The sequence below is a fragment of the Sphaerodactylus townsendi genome, linkage group LG13 (genome assembly GCF_021028975.2).
Source record: "Sphaerodactylus townsendi isolate TG3544 linkage group LG13, MPM_Stown_v2.3, whole genome shotgun sequence".
Classification (NCBI taxonomy): Eukaryota; Metazoa; Chordata; class Lepidosauria; order Squamata; family Sphaerodactylidae; genus Sphaerodactylus; species Sphaerodactylus townsendi.
Window position 1 is genome coordinate 55,695,686 of NC_059437.1, and position 18,122 is coordinate 55,713,807.

General features: G+C 45.2%; 1 protein-coding gene across 5 annotated transcripts in view; it reads right to left on the reverse strand.

The window, feature by feature from the left end:
• HECTD4 (HECT domain E3 ubiquitin protein ligase 4) overlaps positions 1-18,122 on the reverse strand; it is a 97,968-nt gene that overhangs the window by 35,739 nt on the left and 44,107 nt on the right. For all 5 annotated transcript variants that reach the window (XM_048514102.1, XM_048514100.1, XM_048514101.1 and 2 more), the window contains exons 22-36: positions 16,793-16,912; positions 16,075-16,179; positions 14,829-14,992; positions 13,689-13,922; positions 10,823-11,015; positions 10,544-10,648; positions 7,790-7,878; positions 7,342-7,517; positions 6,439-6,574; positions 6,168-6,309; positions 5,709-5,875; positions 2,770-2,916; positions 1,518-1,702; positions 532-685; positions 25-305 (exon numbers count right to left, since the gene is read on the reverse strand). In XM_048514102.1, the coding sequence (XP_048370059.1) occupies positions 25-305; positions 532-685; positions 1,518-1,702; positions 2,770-2,916; positions 5,709-5,875; positions 6,168-6,309; positions 6,439-6,574; positions 7,342-7,517; positions 7,790-7,878; positions 10,544-10,648; positions 10,823-11,015; positions 13,689-13,922; positions 14,829-14,992; positions 16,075-16,179; positions 16,793-16,912 (2,398 nt within the window). The remainder of the gene's footprint in view (positions 1-24; positions 306-531; positions 686-1,517; positions 1,703-2,769; positions 2,917-5,708; positions 5,876-6,167; positions 6,310-6,438; positions 6,575-7,341; positions 7,518-7,789; positions 7,879-10,543; positions 10,649-10,822; positions 11,016-13,688; positions 13,923-14,828; positions 14,993-16,074; positions 16,180-16,792; positions 16,913-18,122) is intronic.

Here is an 18,122-nt window from a genome sequence, read left to right on the forward strand (position 1 = left end):
ATGTAAGAAGGTAACATTCACTACCTGGTACCACATAATCGGCCAGCTTTGCCAAGAGCAGGGAAGCAATTTTGGAAGCCGGGTCACTGGGATCATCCTGTTCACTATTCAGGGAGGGCACAGAGTAACTCCAGGGGGGCAACTCAACATTCCCACAATCCTCAACACTCATGAGGGGAAGAGCAGCACGGCAGAGCTGAAGGATGATGAGGACCAGCTTCGGAGAGGGACGCTGGTCCAACAGCAGGGACAGGAGCTTGGACACGCAGGCCGGCTGGCTCAGGATGGCTTTGCCAATGTGACTCCTGGAAGAACAAAACAGGGTTAACATTGAACACATCTAGGATGGCCAGTACCGCATCGGGACTGGAACTACAGAATTACTATAGAATTTCAAAAATAATTTATTTCGAAAGGTTCGCCTGCTAACGTGTATGAAACAAATCAGTTCTGTCCAAGAAAAAGCAGCCTCTAAAATGAAGTAAGTAAATAAATAAAAACCCCACACAGTAGGTCAGAACCAGGCTGTACCTCGACAGATCATTCAGAAGACTAAGGACATCTTGCAGGGCGTCATTTCCAGCCGCCTGGTTGCCACAGCACTCTGTGGCCCGTGCCAGATGATTGGTTAACAGACTGGAGACTTGGCGAGCCAGACCAGAGTGCACAGCCTCTGTTGACCCACCTGCAAGCACAACACAAAAACAACCAAAAGAACCCAGCTGAAACACAGTGGAAAGTCATTAGATAACAAAACTGACATCAAAACATTTGAACTGGAAGTTGTCTTGTTTGTTTTTTAAAATAATTTAAAAGAAAATCTGAACAAGTCACTAATGTTACCATTTTTTGAGACAAACTATATTTACGTAGAAGGACATGTGCTCAACCCCAACTATTAGCTTAGCTTTAAAACACAGCACACTGGAGCTTAGGTTGGAGGGAGGCATGCTAAAAATTATCCCAGATCATCACAACAAAAATAGGAAGTCACCCTGCTGTTAAGGACAGTTTCCACAGTCTCATCACCTATTGCTGATGTTTTAGAAAGCTGCCAACTGCAGAACAGGCAGAAATGTATGACATCATTACTTGTCCTTTGGATCTTTCCTCTAGGCCAGGGGGTCTGCAACCTGTGGCTCTCCAGATACTCATGGACTACAATTCCCATCAGCCCCTGGAGAGCCACAGGTTGCAGACCCCTGCCTAGGCTACCCTATTAGAAAAAATGGGACACTGAGTTTTTTCAGAATTGCTGAAAGAAACAGGGCAGGGGCAAAGGGTCCAGCCAGGCTAGAAGCAAACAAGCATCCTTCCTGGGGAAACCAAGACTTGGTTTTTAGCTCCTAACTTAGCTCCTAATTTAACATTTTTTTAAGCAAGCTGTCATCACTGGGTTGCTCTATGAGTGCCATGAGCAATGCAATCCCAGACTCGGTTCCTTCTCTTCCCCTGCTCTCCTACCCATTTTGGCGCTTTCAGCCGTCAGCAGCGCCATGCGGCCCCCTGCTCCTTACCTTCTTCCTTTTCCCATTCCACACAACGGTTGGCCAACACTTGGAAGGCAGCCCAAGCCATGGTGGCCACCTTCTGCTTCTTTGTCTGCTTCTCGTTGGAGCTGGACTCCGTCTGGCTGCTTAAGCTGCACAGCCGATCCATGAGCTGGACCAGGCCACTGCGCACCAGGCACTTCTCCTCACTCCTGCCCCAAAAGACCAAGGGCAAGAATTGGGCCACAGCAACAGTTCACACACTTCAGAAGTTACCAGATGACACTTACTTACTTACTTACTTACTTACTTAATTAATTAATTAATTAATTAATTAATTCAATTTTTATACCGCCCTATCCCCGAGGGGCTCTGGGCGGTGTACAACAAAATTAATACAATAAATTAGGGCAAACCATACAAATAGAACAACAGCAGCCCATAAAACTCCAACATTAAAACATACTGAGTTTCATTAAAACAGCGGTAATTTCATAATAAAGGCACCCGGAGAATCCTTTCCTTTAAAACCCTCCCCTAGGGAGCAATCGGACTCCTCCATAGGAGGATAATCTTGATGGAATCGAACTGGTCTACATTTCAGCAGGTCTACCGACAGGACTAAATCAGATCACAGCTGAATATATTCTGTGTTTAGCATTATGGATTATGCATTTTGTTGGCTGGGCTTGAATCTTTTCTCCTATTTTTGGCCATCTTTGATTTCATTGTACGCTTTAATTTTGTTAGCCACCACGAGGAAACATAGGATCCATAATTTAGGCTTCAACCATCTCAACAAACAAAATAAACAAACAGAATCTAACCTAGACTTTCTCTCATTACACAACCTTGCAAAATGCACAAAAAAATATTCAGCATTTGAAAAGATGAACTTTAGGCACATGAACTTTAGGCACATAAAATAAAGCTGGGGTGTTGTGGGGTTTCCGGGCTTTATGGCCATGTTCCAGTAGCATTTTCTCCTGACGTTTCACCTGTATCTGTGGCTTCAGAGGATCCTCTGAAGATGTCAGCCACAGATGCAGGCGAAACGTTAGCAGAAAATGCTTCTGGAACACAGCCATAAAGCCCGGAAACCCCACAACACCCCAGTGATTCCAGCCGTGAAAGCCTTCAACAATACATTAAAGCACAGGTGTCAAACTCGCACCCCTCCAGATGTTATGGACTACAGTTTCCACCATCCCCTGCTAGCATGATGCGAGTTTGACACCTGTGCAAAGTAAAGCTGCTTTTCTTATCGGCGCGTGCCTACCTGGTGTAAGGAATGGTGCACAGTAGACCGATGCTGTTGGCACAAGCGATGGGGTAACGCGCACAGAGAGCCACCACAGAGGTCATGGTCCCTCCAAAGGCTTCTTGCACTTGCTCCACCATCCCGCCACAGGTGAGCTCTTCAATTCTGTGAGGAGTCAAACAGATGAGACCCTGAAAGCCAACTCTTCCAGCACAAGCAGCCCCTTAGCCCCTTGCAAGAAATGCAGGATGCAAAGCAGCTTTTTCATACTGGGCAAAACAGGAAAGGCGGCACACAAGCATTTCAACAGCAAACCACAGCAGCTACCCCCCCCCCTCCCTTGAAAGATAATTTAAATAGCTTCCTCCGCTCCTGCTGTCTGACCATTGGCATTGGAGTCAGGTTAAGAGAACTAGAGCCCTGCATGTCTCACACCCACCATCCCACAAGGACAATTGGCTCATCTCATGTGGAGCTGTGTAGATGTCATATAGATAAAAGCAGGGCAGCATTGCATGAAATGCATGACCACCGAGTCACATCGCCCACTGAGGATGCTTTGGTCGTCCGAAAGCAACTTGCTGGTGGTCCCCAGCCCGAAGGAAATCCAGTTGGCCTCAACCAGAGCCAGGGCTTTCTGGGTTCTGGGTCCAGCCCGGTGGAACTCTCTGTCAGCTGACACCCGGGCCTGCAGGACCTCAATCAATTCCACCGGGCTGGCAAAGCAGAGATGTTCCACAGGAACTTTGGTTGAGGCTATTCCCTGAGCTGAATATTCCATTTGAAATGGTTGGCCTCCCACACCTGTTATATCGGTATTTATGTTATCATCACCAGCCCCATTTACATTTTCACCCGTGTATTGGCCCTCCCTCACCTGTTCCCTTATCTGCCCCTGGTAAATAAATACTAGAGAGTGGTGAGATTCATTGTATGGCAGTCATCTAGATTGGGTCTTTAGAATGATATTGGATTGTTTTAGGATGGTATTAATATTGTAGTATTTCACTTGTGATTTTCTGATGTTATATTGGATCTTAATTCATATTGTAAGCCAAATTCATATTGTAAGCCACCCTGAGCCCAGCTTTGGTCAGGAATTGGGGGGGCGGGTAGAAATGCAATTAAATAAACAAGCCAACAAACCAACAAACAATTCTTAAGGTCTATTCCTTGGGCTCCTGCAGCAGCTTAGAGGAACTGAAGGAAGAAGTGTGTGATGGTTCTTTTTACACTGCGTAAAATAAATAGTCTTTAGTTTGGAGAGGAGACGGCTGAGTGGGGATATGATGGAAGTCTATAAAATTATGCATGGGGTACTAGAACCAGGGGGCATCCATTGAAAATGCTGGGGGGAAGAATTAGGACTAATAAAAGGAAACACTTCTTCACGTAACGTGTGATTGGTGTTTGGAATATGCTGCCACAGGAGGTGGTGATGGCCACTAACCTGAATAGCTTTAAAAGGGGCTTGGACAGATTTATGGAGGAGAAGTCGATTTATGGCTACCAATCTTGATCCTCCTTGATCTGAGATTGCAAATGCCTTAACAGACCAGGTGATCGGGAGCAACAGCCGCAGAAGGCCATTGCTTTCACATCTTGCATGTGAGCTCCCAAAGGCACCTGGTGGGCCACTGCGAGTAGCAGAGAGCTGGACTAGATGGACTCTGATCTGATCCAGCTGGCTTGTTCTTATGTTCTTAAGGTGCACCTTCAGGGACACCTTGCTCTTGAAAGAAGCTGTGTGTGACTGCACAGAAGACCCCTGAATGAACATCAGTTGCAGGTAAGTGCAACCTTGTTTTCCGTGTGAGGACAGAGAGACTGTGCAACAGTGTAAGTGTGTAGTGGAAAACATGCCCTTGACTTGTATTCCCTTTTAAATAAATTAATTACATTAGTTTCCCTTTCTCTCTTGAGTCAACATTTTCTTTGGAGGAAGGAGGGATGTTTCTCGAGTGGCCAGACCCCCAGTTTAGGCCATGGTGTGCAGCAAGGAGGGGCCTCAGCCTTATGCCCAATGCCGGCCATCACAATAGATAGAAAGCTCTTTGGTTCCTTACATTTTTTGACATCTATTCTCAGAACTGATAATGACTGAGATAATGTCTGTGAGGGAGCTGCGGGTTGTATAATTACATCCGTGCTTAGAAAAGACTTTTCCCATAAAGTTGCCATGTTTTCAGAGACTCAGTCACTCCTTGCCTTAGGGGAGAACTATATAGAAATCAAACATTCAGACACGTCACACCCCTCTCTAGGACAAAGGAGACAGAAGGCACGGCCATCTGAGTAAGGCATTCTGCCATCATGCTGGGCACATTTTGCGTAATGACGAGAAAGGAAAATAGGTCATCTCATTCAATAGATGATTCATCCCTTTGCAGTAATTTTTTGTATCACACATAGGTACACTTTTATTACTATTATGAAACTCGAGGCTGCAAGAATCATGTTGACTCTGCAACAGTTAAGAGACACTGGTGGAAGAGGCATGACCCCTTCCCTTCCTGCTACGAGAAGGCAGGAACAACCATTAGAAGAGGGGAAGAAGCTCAAACTTGGAAGAAGCTCCGGAATATTTTGTGGCTGGCCTGTGGAGTTGATGTGTGGGTACCGCACAGAGAACTCAATGATGAACAATCGCCAAGTTTCTTTGGAACAGGAAACAATCAATATAAGTTTGTATGGTTGATCTGTTCAAAATGAGTTAACTGCGGACAAACCATCTGCAACAGAGTGCCCACTAATTAAGCACCCCTCTCACATTTGGCGGAATTTTGGAATCCCAAGCATTTTAAGCTAGATCAACAATTACTAACTAGACACTCCCCCTGACACACACTCTGAGAGAGCTAATTCTGAAATTTCCTGTTTCAGGAAATGTGTTCCAATTGGTAGATAATGTACTCCCATTCAGCCTTCCTCAATCAGGGTTTTGAAGAGGAACTGACCGTGGGCCCCCTTGGAGTACCATCGTGACTGGACCCACAAGATGTGTCACGCCCCCGACACGAACAGCTGCCGTCAGGAGTTCCCGCATGTGCACCAAAGCCTGTTTCCTGGTGTTTCCACGCCGCCACCTGGTCTGAGCAGCTAACAGGAAACTACTGCTAGATACCTAGGAGAGAAGAGTGTTTTGACTAGAACATTAACATTATTTTTGTTTGACTAACTCACTTGGAGCATGAGAGCCAGTGTAGCGTAGTGGTAGAACCTGGATTTGTACCAATGAGATTAAGATTGCAGTACCAACTCAGCCACTTGTTTTCAAACTAGAGCTCTTCAACCCCCTGAGGTTCTATGGCTCTTTTGGCCATGTAGCTTTGACCTTCAAAAACGTATACCCCCCAAATCCTGCTGATCTCTAAGGTGCTTCTGGACATTAGACACCTTATATTGACACAACTTACTGCTTGGTCAGGGTTTGTGCCAATGAAAGCAAAGAGCTGCCCCAGCAAGACACTGTATGTGGGCTTATCTCGGCTATCCTCGATGGTCAGGGACTGAAGAAGAGTGAAGGAGCTGCTTCTGTGACTTGGAACGTGGCGCCTTCTAAAGGAGGGAGAAGAGAGCCAGTTAGGAAGAGCAGCTTGATTGTACTGACATTTGGACTCTTAAAACTGACTGTGTTTTAAGGGGGATTAACAACAACAACAACAACAACAGCAACAATGCACATACCTCTGGCTTGACCTGGTGAACTCCAGATCTTCATTTGCAATCATTTCAAGGTCAGATGGTGCTGACATACTACGGAGAAAGATGGGCTGGCGGACAGCATGAGAAATCACCTTTGTCTCTGAAGCCGACTTACAAGCTGCAGGATTAGGAGTACAGAACAAGAAATTGCTTCTAATCATTCCAGGATAACATTTTAAGAAGTAACTATCTGTCATGAAGTCTTTAATGTGACTCTTCACCTACATACACAACATGTCTGCTTTTCATGACTGATACACTAAGAGAGCTTTGGATAAACAGAGAGGCATTAAGTATATGCGGGGAGGAGAGGTTGAAAGCATGCATGTTGGGTTAAATATACCTTTTTTTGCCCCTGGAACAAGCTCTGCAGAAATCCACTCTACAAGCTTTCAGGGTGGTTCATTTTGAACCTAAGGGTGTTTCCCCACTTGCCACGACCCCCCCTATGCCACACGCTCCTCTCAGTGCGCGTCATTTCAGGCGTGTGCCCGGGCTTCCCCACGACCCCGCGCCCTGCGCAGGGTCATCAAAAGGCGCCGTTTGGAAGAGCGCCAGGAATGACATGCGCTGAGGGGGCACGACAGCGGCAGCGTCAGGGCAGCTGCGTTGTCACCGCCCCTGTAGTGGGGAGTGCCGGGGGACCCCGCGCTACTTGCCTACAGTAGAGCGCAGCTACTGGTAAGTGGGAAAATGCCCTAAGACATCTGCTATGAGATGTAGCAAGGGGCTAGCACCTGCGGAGTGACCATATATTTTCCCACCTCTCTCCCTGGATTTGTTTTTAAAAGTTTGGACTTTGCAAACTCAATGCTACAAGCATATTTTGTCTTGAAATAAATGTTAACCAGTTGCTCAAACATTCCTTGCTGCAGCCGCCCTTACCTGGTGTCTCGGCAGGTGTTCCAGATATGCTCCTGGTGAGCCCAGACTGTGCTGCAATAGTGACATGCAACAGCAATTCCGCTCGGTTCATCAAGCTCTTAACCAGTGCCTTGGTTTTAGCCATGGGGTGCAAAGGCTTCTGTAGCAAGGAGTTTACTTCCTGGAAGAACTTTTCTCTACAAAAAGTAAAGACAAAACTTAGATAGACTGGATGTTCATTACGTTTTCAGGAATCCCTACACATACAAAAAGGAATAAGTCTAGGTTTTTCAGGTCTCAGGATGCAGTGGGAAAAGAACACAGTAGCTGGGGTCTACACATCCACATAGCCCAAATTAACAGAGAGAGAGAGAGAGAGAGAGAGAGAGAGAGAGAGAGAGAGAGAGAGAGAGAGAGAGAGCGCTAAGGAAGAGAGGGGGACCCGATCAGATTCAATGATTACACCAACCTCAGTGAGAGAACCATATTCTCAAGATCACTTCCATCAAAAGAAACCTCCTTCATTGAGCACAGAAGTTCCAATTCTTTCATTTTGCTCTGAAGAGACACAAAATGGCATTCAGATGTGAGCACACCTGATGTAAAAGGTGTCATAGAATTCAGTTGATCACAAGACCAGCAGGCCATGAATCCACTATTTGGCAGCAAATGCAGGGTCTTAAGAACACATCCAACCCATTTTTAATTAGGTCCCTAGGTAGAATGATGGCACATAGAAACTATCTGTAAGTTAGTAAGAAGAACAATTATATTGTTAACAAACAAATAAAATAAACTGTTGGCCACTGTTGGCCACCCCCCCCCCCCCTCCCCACCAATCTTTGTTCCAGGCTGAATCCCAGAATAAACATGCTATACCAATTATTCATGTCTCCCTGGTTTTTGTCTACAGAGTTTGGGCTTCCTGAGAGAAAAATTCAAATGTATTTTGTTGGAGTTAACTACAGAGTCCTGATCTGAATAATTCAGGCTAGCTTGATGGGAGACCACCAAGGGTTGTTAGGCAGTCAGCTATGACTTGATAGCACATTACACACACCCCAACACACAGAGAACTGCTTCATTCTGTTAGAAATGGACTGCCAAGTTGAGAAGAAGAAGAAGATCTCCAAGTATTAGGGGGAAACCATGATATTCATATCTTGCTTGTGAAACTCCCCGAGGCATCTAGATGAATATCAGTGGGGACAAGTGTCATGGAAAGATGCTATCGCTACAGTAAAGGGAAGTCACATATGACTGTGAAAAGAATCTTTGCCTTTTGATCTCCTGGAGGGAGGACAGGAAGCCATACAAAGGTGCCAGGATGAAACTTCAAAGGACTAAGGGCCACTCCCCACTTACCTTGTCTGAGTGCAACCCCACAGCGACCCCTCGTAGAAAAGCCTCTGTGGCTTTTGACAACGGAGACATTTGTTCCCCACTCATTTTCCATTTAGGAAATAGTGTGGGGTTCCACATCAAGAGTCAAAGAGGCAATCGAGCGTTCTGATTGGCTGGCACGCGTGTGCATCATTTACACGTGGGAGTTGCAGCCAGCCGAAGGCGGGGCTCCATTTTGATTGGCTGACCCGAAAAGTTCGTTTGGATAAGCTGAACGCATTGTTTTAAGACGTCTGCACATGCTGACGTCACTACCTGTTGCAAATTGCTTGGGCAGAAAAATGAAAGTAAATATCGGTTTCGGTTTACACCGCTGACAACCCTGTGCTCAGCAGCACTTTGCCAAGCTGCAAAACAGTGGAGCTTGAGCAAAAAAGAGCAATGTTGGCACGTCTTGTTGTGCACACGTCTCAATTTCCTAGCACTTTCTGACGGGAATACCCTCCCTAAACAAAATGACGGTTCCTGTTTCCTGATTGGCCGGAAGCTGCGCTTCAGAGCGAATCAGCCACGCGTAAACAGCTGAGGTTCCCCACCCCCCTGCGGCACCTGCAGGGTTTTTGAAAATGTTGCTCTTTTCAGAGGAGCTAATTTGCCGCGCAACAAGGAGGTGGGAGAGCAGCAAATTAAGGGCAGCTGCGCAGTGGGTGCTGCTGACGTGGGGAACGTCCATCCTCCTCGTGTCTTTTAAAGAGGTGACCCCGCGGCTTATGGTGAGTGGGGAGTGGCCCTCTGTTACCTCGTGGCCTGAACAGAGTTTTCCTGAGAAGGGGAAAACAAAAGTTTTTGAATTCCATCTTGAGACGTGGTCAGAGAAGCATCTCTGGGCCATGGGTTCCCAGAATGGGGACAAAGAACCAAAAGGAATGTAACCAGCTGAGCAACCTCCGTGCATTTAAGTTTTATTTCTTTTATTTCTGTTTTTCAATAAAAATCGTTGAGACCTCAGCTGGTTGGAGTTATTGGAGAAAAGAACCCAGGTTAAACTGAAACAAGCGTGGCTCTCCCAGGCTTGCTTTCATGATATGGTGACAAGTATGCTGGAATAGATGGATTCTAGACAGCCTGATCCAGAAAAGGAGATTTATGGTGGCCAAAAATTTGAGGCAGTGGCCCACACTCAGTTAAAAGAAAAATTCTGAACATGTTGGAAGTATTGCATTCTCTACATCCAGACCTCCTTCTAGTTCTCTGAAAGCAAATAATAGCAGCCATGTTCAAAATCTATCACAAAATCCATGACAATTGAGCTTTGTGAGGAAACCTCCACACTGGAATGGCTGCATCCTTAAACATAAGCTAGGAGAAAATAAAAGGGCTGTGCTAACCATGAAGGGCTAAAAAAAGGGCTAAAAAGTCCAAAGCTGATGGTGCAAAATAAAGTAAAAATATATTTTATTACTCAGTTAAAAATCCCTGTGTGTTTTTCCAAGTGAATAATAGAAAAGCTACTGCTTTTGTACTCTTTTTGAAGAAACACTACATGACTAACAGATTTCCCTGAAGAACCCTGATGGTGAAAGGCATAAGGAATTTTAAGTAACAAAATATATTTTTCCTTTCTTTTGCACCACTGGCCTTGGCTTTATTTTTTTAATCTCCTAAACATATGCTGACAGAGTTCCTGGAATCATCAGCAGTCTATTTGCAACAAAGGCTTAGTCAGCTGGTTTTAAAGGGCATGTAATTTATCCCTGGGCACTAATAAACCTGGAACAATGTTTTACAGGAACAGAGAAAGTGGATTTAGAAAAGAGATATTCAGAAAGAGCATCAGCTGATTTCTTCAAGTCTTATTGATGCTCTGCATGTCACTCACCTCATTGAAATGATAGTCATAAAAAAAGGGGACATTGTTCTCCAGTTTCCCGTGCATAGCGTCTTCCACTTCACTTTGCCATTTCTGTTCTAGCTCGGCGACACTCTGGCCAAAAGACAAGAGCAAAGTGAAAGGGGCTGATCTTCATTAGCTTACCGAGGCCAAAGGTAAAGTAAAAAAACCGGAGCAGAATGGGAGCACAGAGCTTTCTGAGAAAGAGACAGTTTAATTTGAAAGCAATACTATCTTGTCTATCTCTCTACAGAAAATCAGTCTTACCTGCAATTGCCTTTCCATGGCATTAAGTTTCTTAAAGGTCTCTCCCATAATTTTACAAAGCAAGTCATATTCCTCTGCATGCTCCTCTTGATACTGGAAATTTATTAGGGATTGGAGTGCGTCGACCAGATTCAAGTGCTTGATAACACAAGAAACTACCATTTCTTCCATTATGTCTGGCTGGATCACCTCCCTGTTAAAGGGTGGCAAGAAGTTACATTCTGGCAGACTGGCATTTGACAGTTCAACTAGTCTGAGACAGGTGAAATAAAGAGGATAGGAAAGGCTGCTCTGAGGTGGGGTGAGGGGGGGTGAGGGGGGGGGAGACAACGTAAGGCATCAAGAATCTCCCAGAGTCTAGCAAGAACATAGTCCAACCAGTATAATGGAAAGACTAGACGCCATGGTGGCAAACCTATGGCACTCCAGATGTTCATGAACTACAATCCCCATCAGCCCCTTCCAGCATGGCCATGCTGGCAGGGGCTGATGGGGATTGTAGTCCATGAACATCTGGAGTGCCATAGGTTCGCCACCACGGGACCAGAGGCATGAGAAGCACACTGAGACCGCAGCACAGAGGGGCCCAGAGGAAGCACTGACATCATTTTTCAGCACTGACGCAGAAGAGCCTTGCCACCAACTACTAGCCAAAATCTGGGAGAAAACACCAGCAGAAGACGGAAATCAGGGCTTTGCTGAATGTTGGAAAAACATGTCAGCCACCAGCAGAAGAGGAGATGATGAACTCAGGAGACCATGGTCAGACCTGGACACCAAGGACAATACTGGTCAATTTGAGAACTAGGACGCTGGGAGAAAGGGTAGATTTCTTGCTTATTCTTAGGCACATTAATTCCCCTCAAGCATTATCTACCCTGTGATAAATAAATAAAAGAGCAAACACATCACACAACATGTATCTAGTTGCTAAAATATTTTCATCATCGTAAATAAGTTTGGCAATGTTGGGGAAAATAAACAATATATGAAACGAAAGAGGATGGTGTGGTGGAAAACAGCAAATTACACTAGAGATAAAAACCAACCACACGAAAGGCTACTGTATCAAAGACATATAAAAAGGAGTCGGGAGGAGTGCATATATAAATATCCAGATGCACAACACGTCAAATAAAGCAACAGCAAGCAAACAGCAAAACAGACTGTAATTGACAAGTGCAAAATACCACAGGAAAAACAGGTAAGTCCAGTAAAGCAACACTTCAAAGGTAAGTGCGCAGGAGGATTCTACATATAAGATAATGTTTTTGTAATAAATTATATAGGATATTGAGGAGATAGAAAAGGTGCAGAGAAGGGCAACAAGGATGATTGAGGGACTGGAGCACCTTCCCTATGAGGAGAGGCTGCAGCGTTTTGGACTCTTTAGTTTGGAGAGGAGATGGCTGAGCGGGGATATGATTGAAGTCTATAAAATTATGCATGGGGTAGAAAATGTTGACAGAGAGAATTTTTCTCTCTTTCTCACAATACTAGAACCAGGGGACATTCATTGAAAATGCTGGGGGGAAGAATTAGGACTAATAAAAGGAAACACTTCTTCACGCAACGTGTGATTGGTGTTTGGAATATGCTGCCACAGGAGGGGGTGATGGCCACTAACCTGGATAGCTTTAAAAGGGGCTTGTACAGATTTATGGAGGAGAAGTCGATTTATGGCTACCAATCTTGATCCTCCTTGATCTGAGATTGCAAATGCCTTAACAGACCAGGTGCTTGGGAGCAAAAGCCGCAGAAGGCCATTGCTTTCACATCCTGCATGTGAGCTCCCAAAGGCACCTGGTGGGCCACTGCGAGTAGTAGAGAGCTGGACTAGATGGACTCTGGTCTGATCCAGCTGGCTTGTTCTTATGTTCTTATGTTCTTATTTTTAATAAATTATTCACATCCAATATTTCTTTTAACTTCTGATATTTAACAATACTGAAAATAATTACAATGGGTATTTATAAAAACAATGTTGAAGTGTATTGTCGAAGGCTTTCACGGCTGGAATCACTGGGGTGCTGTGTGGTTTCCGGGCTGTATGGCCGTGCTCTAGCAGCATTCTCTCCTGACGTTTTGCCTGCATCTGTGGCTGGCATCTTCAGAGGATCTGAGATCCTCTGAAGATGCCAGCCACAGATGCAGGTGAAACGTCAGGAGAGAATGCTGCTAGAACACGGCCATACAATATTGAAGTGTTTACAAAATTCATTGTATTTATACACTAGTAATTTATTGCTTTACTTTTAAATAAATTATTTTTGCTAAGAAAACCCATAATTGGGCAAGCTTAAATAATTTGGGGTGCTGATGAAGCAGTCTTGGAACTGCGAAATGGGAAGGAAAGTCGGATCATCCCATCCTAAACTATCCTACACTATCGCTGTTGGAAATATCCACTTTCTTTGAAGAATTTTATTTTATTTTCACATTTACTACAAAAACATATGAAGAATCCTCTCACAGTGGAGAATCTTGACTTCCTGCACATTTACCTTTGTTGCTTTACTGAACTTACCTGTTGTTTCTGCGGTATTTTGCGTTTGTAATTTCAGTCTGTTTTGCCGTTTGTTTGCTGTTGCTTTATTTGATTTGTGTTTCTGTATACTTATATGTGCTCCTCTCAACTCCTTATTATATGTCTTTGATGCAGTAGCCTTTTGTGTGGTTGGTTTTTGTCTCTAGTACGCTTTGAAAATAAAAAATAAACAATAAAGTTTATTTACTTAAAGGGAAGTTGCTTTAAACAGAGGCATCAAACAAAGCTGCTGGTTTAAATAACCACAAAATCAAATTTGCTGGTAAAAGAAGCATTGGAAAAGAACTGCTGTTGGGAAAAAGAACTGCTGTCACATACCTGATACTGGGTCTAAACTGAGGCCGAGCACGGCCAGATATTTCCCTGAGCTTTATCATGATTCCAGGAGGGAGCCTGATCCTTGGCAGGTCAAAGTAGTGACCCACAGGGGGCACAAGGACATCTGAAGGGTAGATGAACTCCCGATCTTCATCTATGGTAAGAGGCAGTGGAGAAGGGCTTGGTGTGAGAGCTGGGGAGATGACGCCATTGGCTTCCACTTGCCACTGGCACCTGGTAAACGACAGAGTGGAAAGTCTTAACTTCTTTCCAATCCAGACAAAATCCATTGTCATTTTAAGACCCTTTAAATCAAGATGGTGTAATTAAAATCATACAGTTCCAAAAAGGCAGATAAGGATACAGCACATTGGAAGTGCATTCTCTCTCTCATGCATTCTTTACAGAGAATCTCATTGCATCTAGTTTTGAGAATCAGCTCACTGGACTCCTTCTCACACAACCCATACCGATAACAAGATAACCTGGTAACCTCCTGCCTAGACTACAGCTATGCACTCTACCTGGGACTTCCCTTGAAGACAGTTTGGAAGCTGGTGTAGGTGCAGAATGCAGCTGCTAGACTGCTGACAGGTCATAATGCTGGCCCGGAAAGCTCTGTGCTGGCTCCCTTTTTCTATGGGCCCAATTCAAGGTTTTGACACTGATGTTTAAAGCGCTAAATGGCTTGGGTCCCACCCACTTGAAGGCACCTGTGCCCATATGAAACTGTTGGTGTACTGGGGTCAAGCGGGGGGGTGAGGGGGGCTCCTGGTGGTCTCTTCCTCTGCCAAGATATGGAGGGAGAGAGTATATGGGAAGGCTTTTTGTGTGGCCACCCCCAGACCGTGGAACAGCCTCACCATGGACATTCGCCTGGCGCCAACCCTGTATGGGTTTCACCACCTGGCAAAGACCTTCTTATTCACCCAGGCCTTTGACTTTTGACCCCCTAGACACCCTCTTTGGTAGCTGCCAGTCTGGGGTGGGGGAGGAGTTGTGGGTGGGTATGCTTTGGTTTTATGATTGTCATATATGTATGAATTTTTAACCAATGCTTTATTGTTGTTTCCTGGTTTTGTGTAGGGCGGGGTATAAATCTCAATAAATAAATAAATAAAACTTTAAAAAGATAGTTACCTCTGCAGTAGTTTGGACCTTAAAAGTTCTTGGCACGTTTCCTCCTCTTTGGTTATTTCTGGTCCGTTGTACAGTATCCTCAGCATAGAACAAGCTAGCACAGACAAGCCTAAAGCAAGGTCTACCAAGAATGGCAATCCTCCTGATACATCTTCTGAGGATTCCTTCAAGGAGGAGGAAAAAGGGTAGCTTTGAACAGCATCTGTTGGAGCCCCCATCTAATTAAGAAATATGGCCCTGAGACATATAACGTGGGCCTTCTAATTCCTCACTTTCAGAGCAGCTAATCTGAACTACATCAAAAGTTCCTTCTGAAATTGTACCAGAAGCAACACACAACAAAGTGGAAAGGAGATGCAGGTGAAAAAGGAAGCACCTCATTGTGCACACTTTGACAGGTGTGTGAGATGCCAGTGAGTTGAATATCATGGATCCATAACACTAAGAGTGGCATCTTCCCTGGGCACTATGAGCCTGCCCTGGCCTTCAACTGTACACATTTACTGAAAAGCCATGTTTGTGACAATGCCCAGGCTGAACACATTCTGTGCAGCTATGTGGAACCCGCAAAAGCACTGAACACAAGTGACAGAACAGTAGAAAACAGATGTACAGAAGAACTCATCTGATTTGTCAGACCACTCTCAAAAGCCTCGTTTTGCCTTCTTCCCACAAGGATAAGGATGAACCCTGTCTCATGATGACCAGGCCGTCTTTGCTTCCCCTTGGCAAATTTAAACACACCCTGGCAGTTCAGTTCCTGCCAAAATCACCTTCCCCTTCCTCCACACAGCTGTGGTCATACTTGGATTCAGCTTGAGCACTAACTACCAACATGAGCTTCGTCAATATGAGTGATGGGAGCTTCTATTTTAGAATAGGGGCCGAAGATGTTCTCCCACCAGTGACGTAGCTATAGATTTGGTATGGGGGGTGTGGGGGTGTGGCCATGCCTCCCAAGCTCCCCCCCCCCCCCCAGCCTCAGTGCTTATAAAAGCAGCTCTCCGAGGCCGGGGACGGCAGTCTCTTCTCCCCGTAGTGGAGGGAAGAAGGGACTGCCGGCTGGAAGCCCAGCCGGTGGGGGGTGTGGTGGGCAGGGGCAGAGCTTCGGACATGTAATGGGAGGGTTTGAACCTGTGAACTGCCCCTTACCGACGTCCTTGTCTCCCACCCTACAACACAGTACTCTTAGGCCTACTTTAGTAGTTCATGAACCACATGCAATACAAGTCTGAAACAAGCATACCTGTGCCCGGACAGTGCAAGAAAACCCCCACATCGCCTTGTCTGGGGTGTTGTGCTCTCGGCCACTCCTCATTTCAAAGGAGAAGGTCACGGTATCCCCTTCCACCTTAGGTTTCCAAAAAGCAAAGCAAAAAAAGACTGTGTTGAGCATCCAAGTCATGGAGGGACGGATTGTGGCTCGGTGGTACAGCAATGCAGAAGATCCCCGTTTTGATGACTATCATCTCCAGTTAAAAGGATGAAGTAGACTGCATAGGTGTCAAACTCGTGGCCCTCCAGATGTTATGGACTAAAGTTCCCATCATCCCCTGCCAGCATGATGCTGGCAGGGGATGATGGGAACTGTAGTCCATAACATCTGGAGGGCCACGAGTTTGACATCTGTGAAGCAGAGGGTGATGTGAAAGACCTCCACCTGTGGACCTGGAGCGCTATTATCAGCCACATGATCAGTGCTAACTTTCACAGACCGACAGTTTGACTCAGTGTAAAGCAGCTTCGTGTGGGACGCACAGATGCCTCTGCTTCTTTCCAGTGGGACTTTCAGGGGAACAGATAGGACTGAAACAAGGGGGTACAACAACTTAACACAATTGACTGGTGGTCTTAATTGTTCTGAGGTCTATCTATCCTATTTTCTTAGGGTGCAGTGGCCCCTTTGAACCATGATGTGACCTCTACGCCCTTTTTGAAGAACAGAAAACTTACTCATAACATACCTTGACAAGGTCTTTGGGCCAACCAGTTCCTAAGACACTACGGCTGCCGTATCCAAGGGTGTTGCCTCCATATTCAGCAACCTTCCGACTATTTGTGTTGGGGCCAGCATAGATCACCAGCTTTAAAAAAAAAGAAATAAAATGTCAGGCAGCAAAAAGTGAGAGTACATGCATACAGCATTTTGAATACTGAAACAAATTCTTGAACTGCTATGACGGGGACAAGCAAGTGCTGTTTAACAAACAGGAACATAGGAACGAAGAGGTATTTGACATAGCTTGCCTAAAGTAATTTCAGAATGACTGCTTCGATCCAGAAAAACCTTTGGACTCTCATACATCCTACCCATCTGAGCCTCACTAACCCACCTGCTTCTCTGCTTAGAGGAGTTAATTTCCTTTAGGCCATCATTGCTTCTAATGGTGTCCTGTGAAGCTCAAAGGCTCTATCAGGTGGGTCTCAACTTCTATTCTGAAGTTCCTGAGAGCAGGGGAATTGCAGTTATCTTTGAATACCTCATCCAGCCACCCTGGTATCATCATGTCCCTGGTTCGTCCAACAATCAGACTCAACTGATAATGAAATCCATTTATTGAAAGACAGACTTCCGGTATGGTACATGGTAAGAATCTTTAGATGACACTAATTTTGGTGCCCAAATCCACCCCCACCCCGCAAGAGAAACAACTCAACATCTTCCTCCCTCCGTTGCTAAGCAATCCAGTCCTCTCAGCTATCACTCAAAGCCTTGCAAGGTTCCCAGACAGACCTATCTCTCTGTTTAGGAATCTTTATTCTTTGAAACCACCTGCAAGCAAAGCAGTGATTCAAGTAAAAGATAAAGCAACCCGAGTAGGGCAGTTAACAATTAGCTCAACAATCTAAAAACACAAATGCCACATCCCAGATCTCTCCTCTCAGTTTTCCCCATCTTTCTAGACTCAACATTTCACACTTCTATCGTTTCAGATTGTCTCCACTTTGGGCTTTTTCACGTGTGGTCTCCTTTGTGTTGAGAGTATGTACATTCCCAAAGGGTTTGATTCTCAGTGAGGCACACAGTTCCCCCTCTTTGGCAGTTAATCCATCTTCACATCAGAGAATCTGAAAGTGTGACTTTTCCTCTCCTTTTGCAGAGAAAGGGAAGATCATCATGTGTTCAACTTTCTTCAGGTTTTCTCACTCCCCCCCACCTTCCCCCTTCTCCCACCCACACCACTGCAGTTCCTCCCACTCTTTTGGCCACCATTTGAGAAGGCTCAGAAGGGCTTTCTTTTATTTTTATTTTCATGCTGAAGATCTATCACTGGAGTGATAGACCAAATGAAA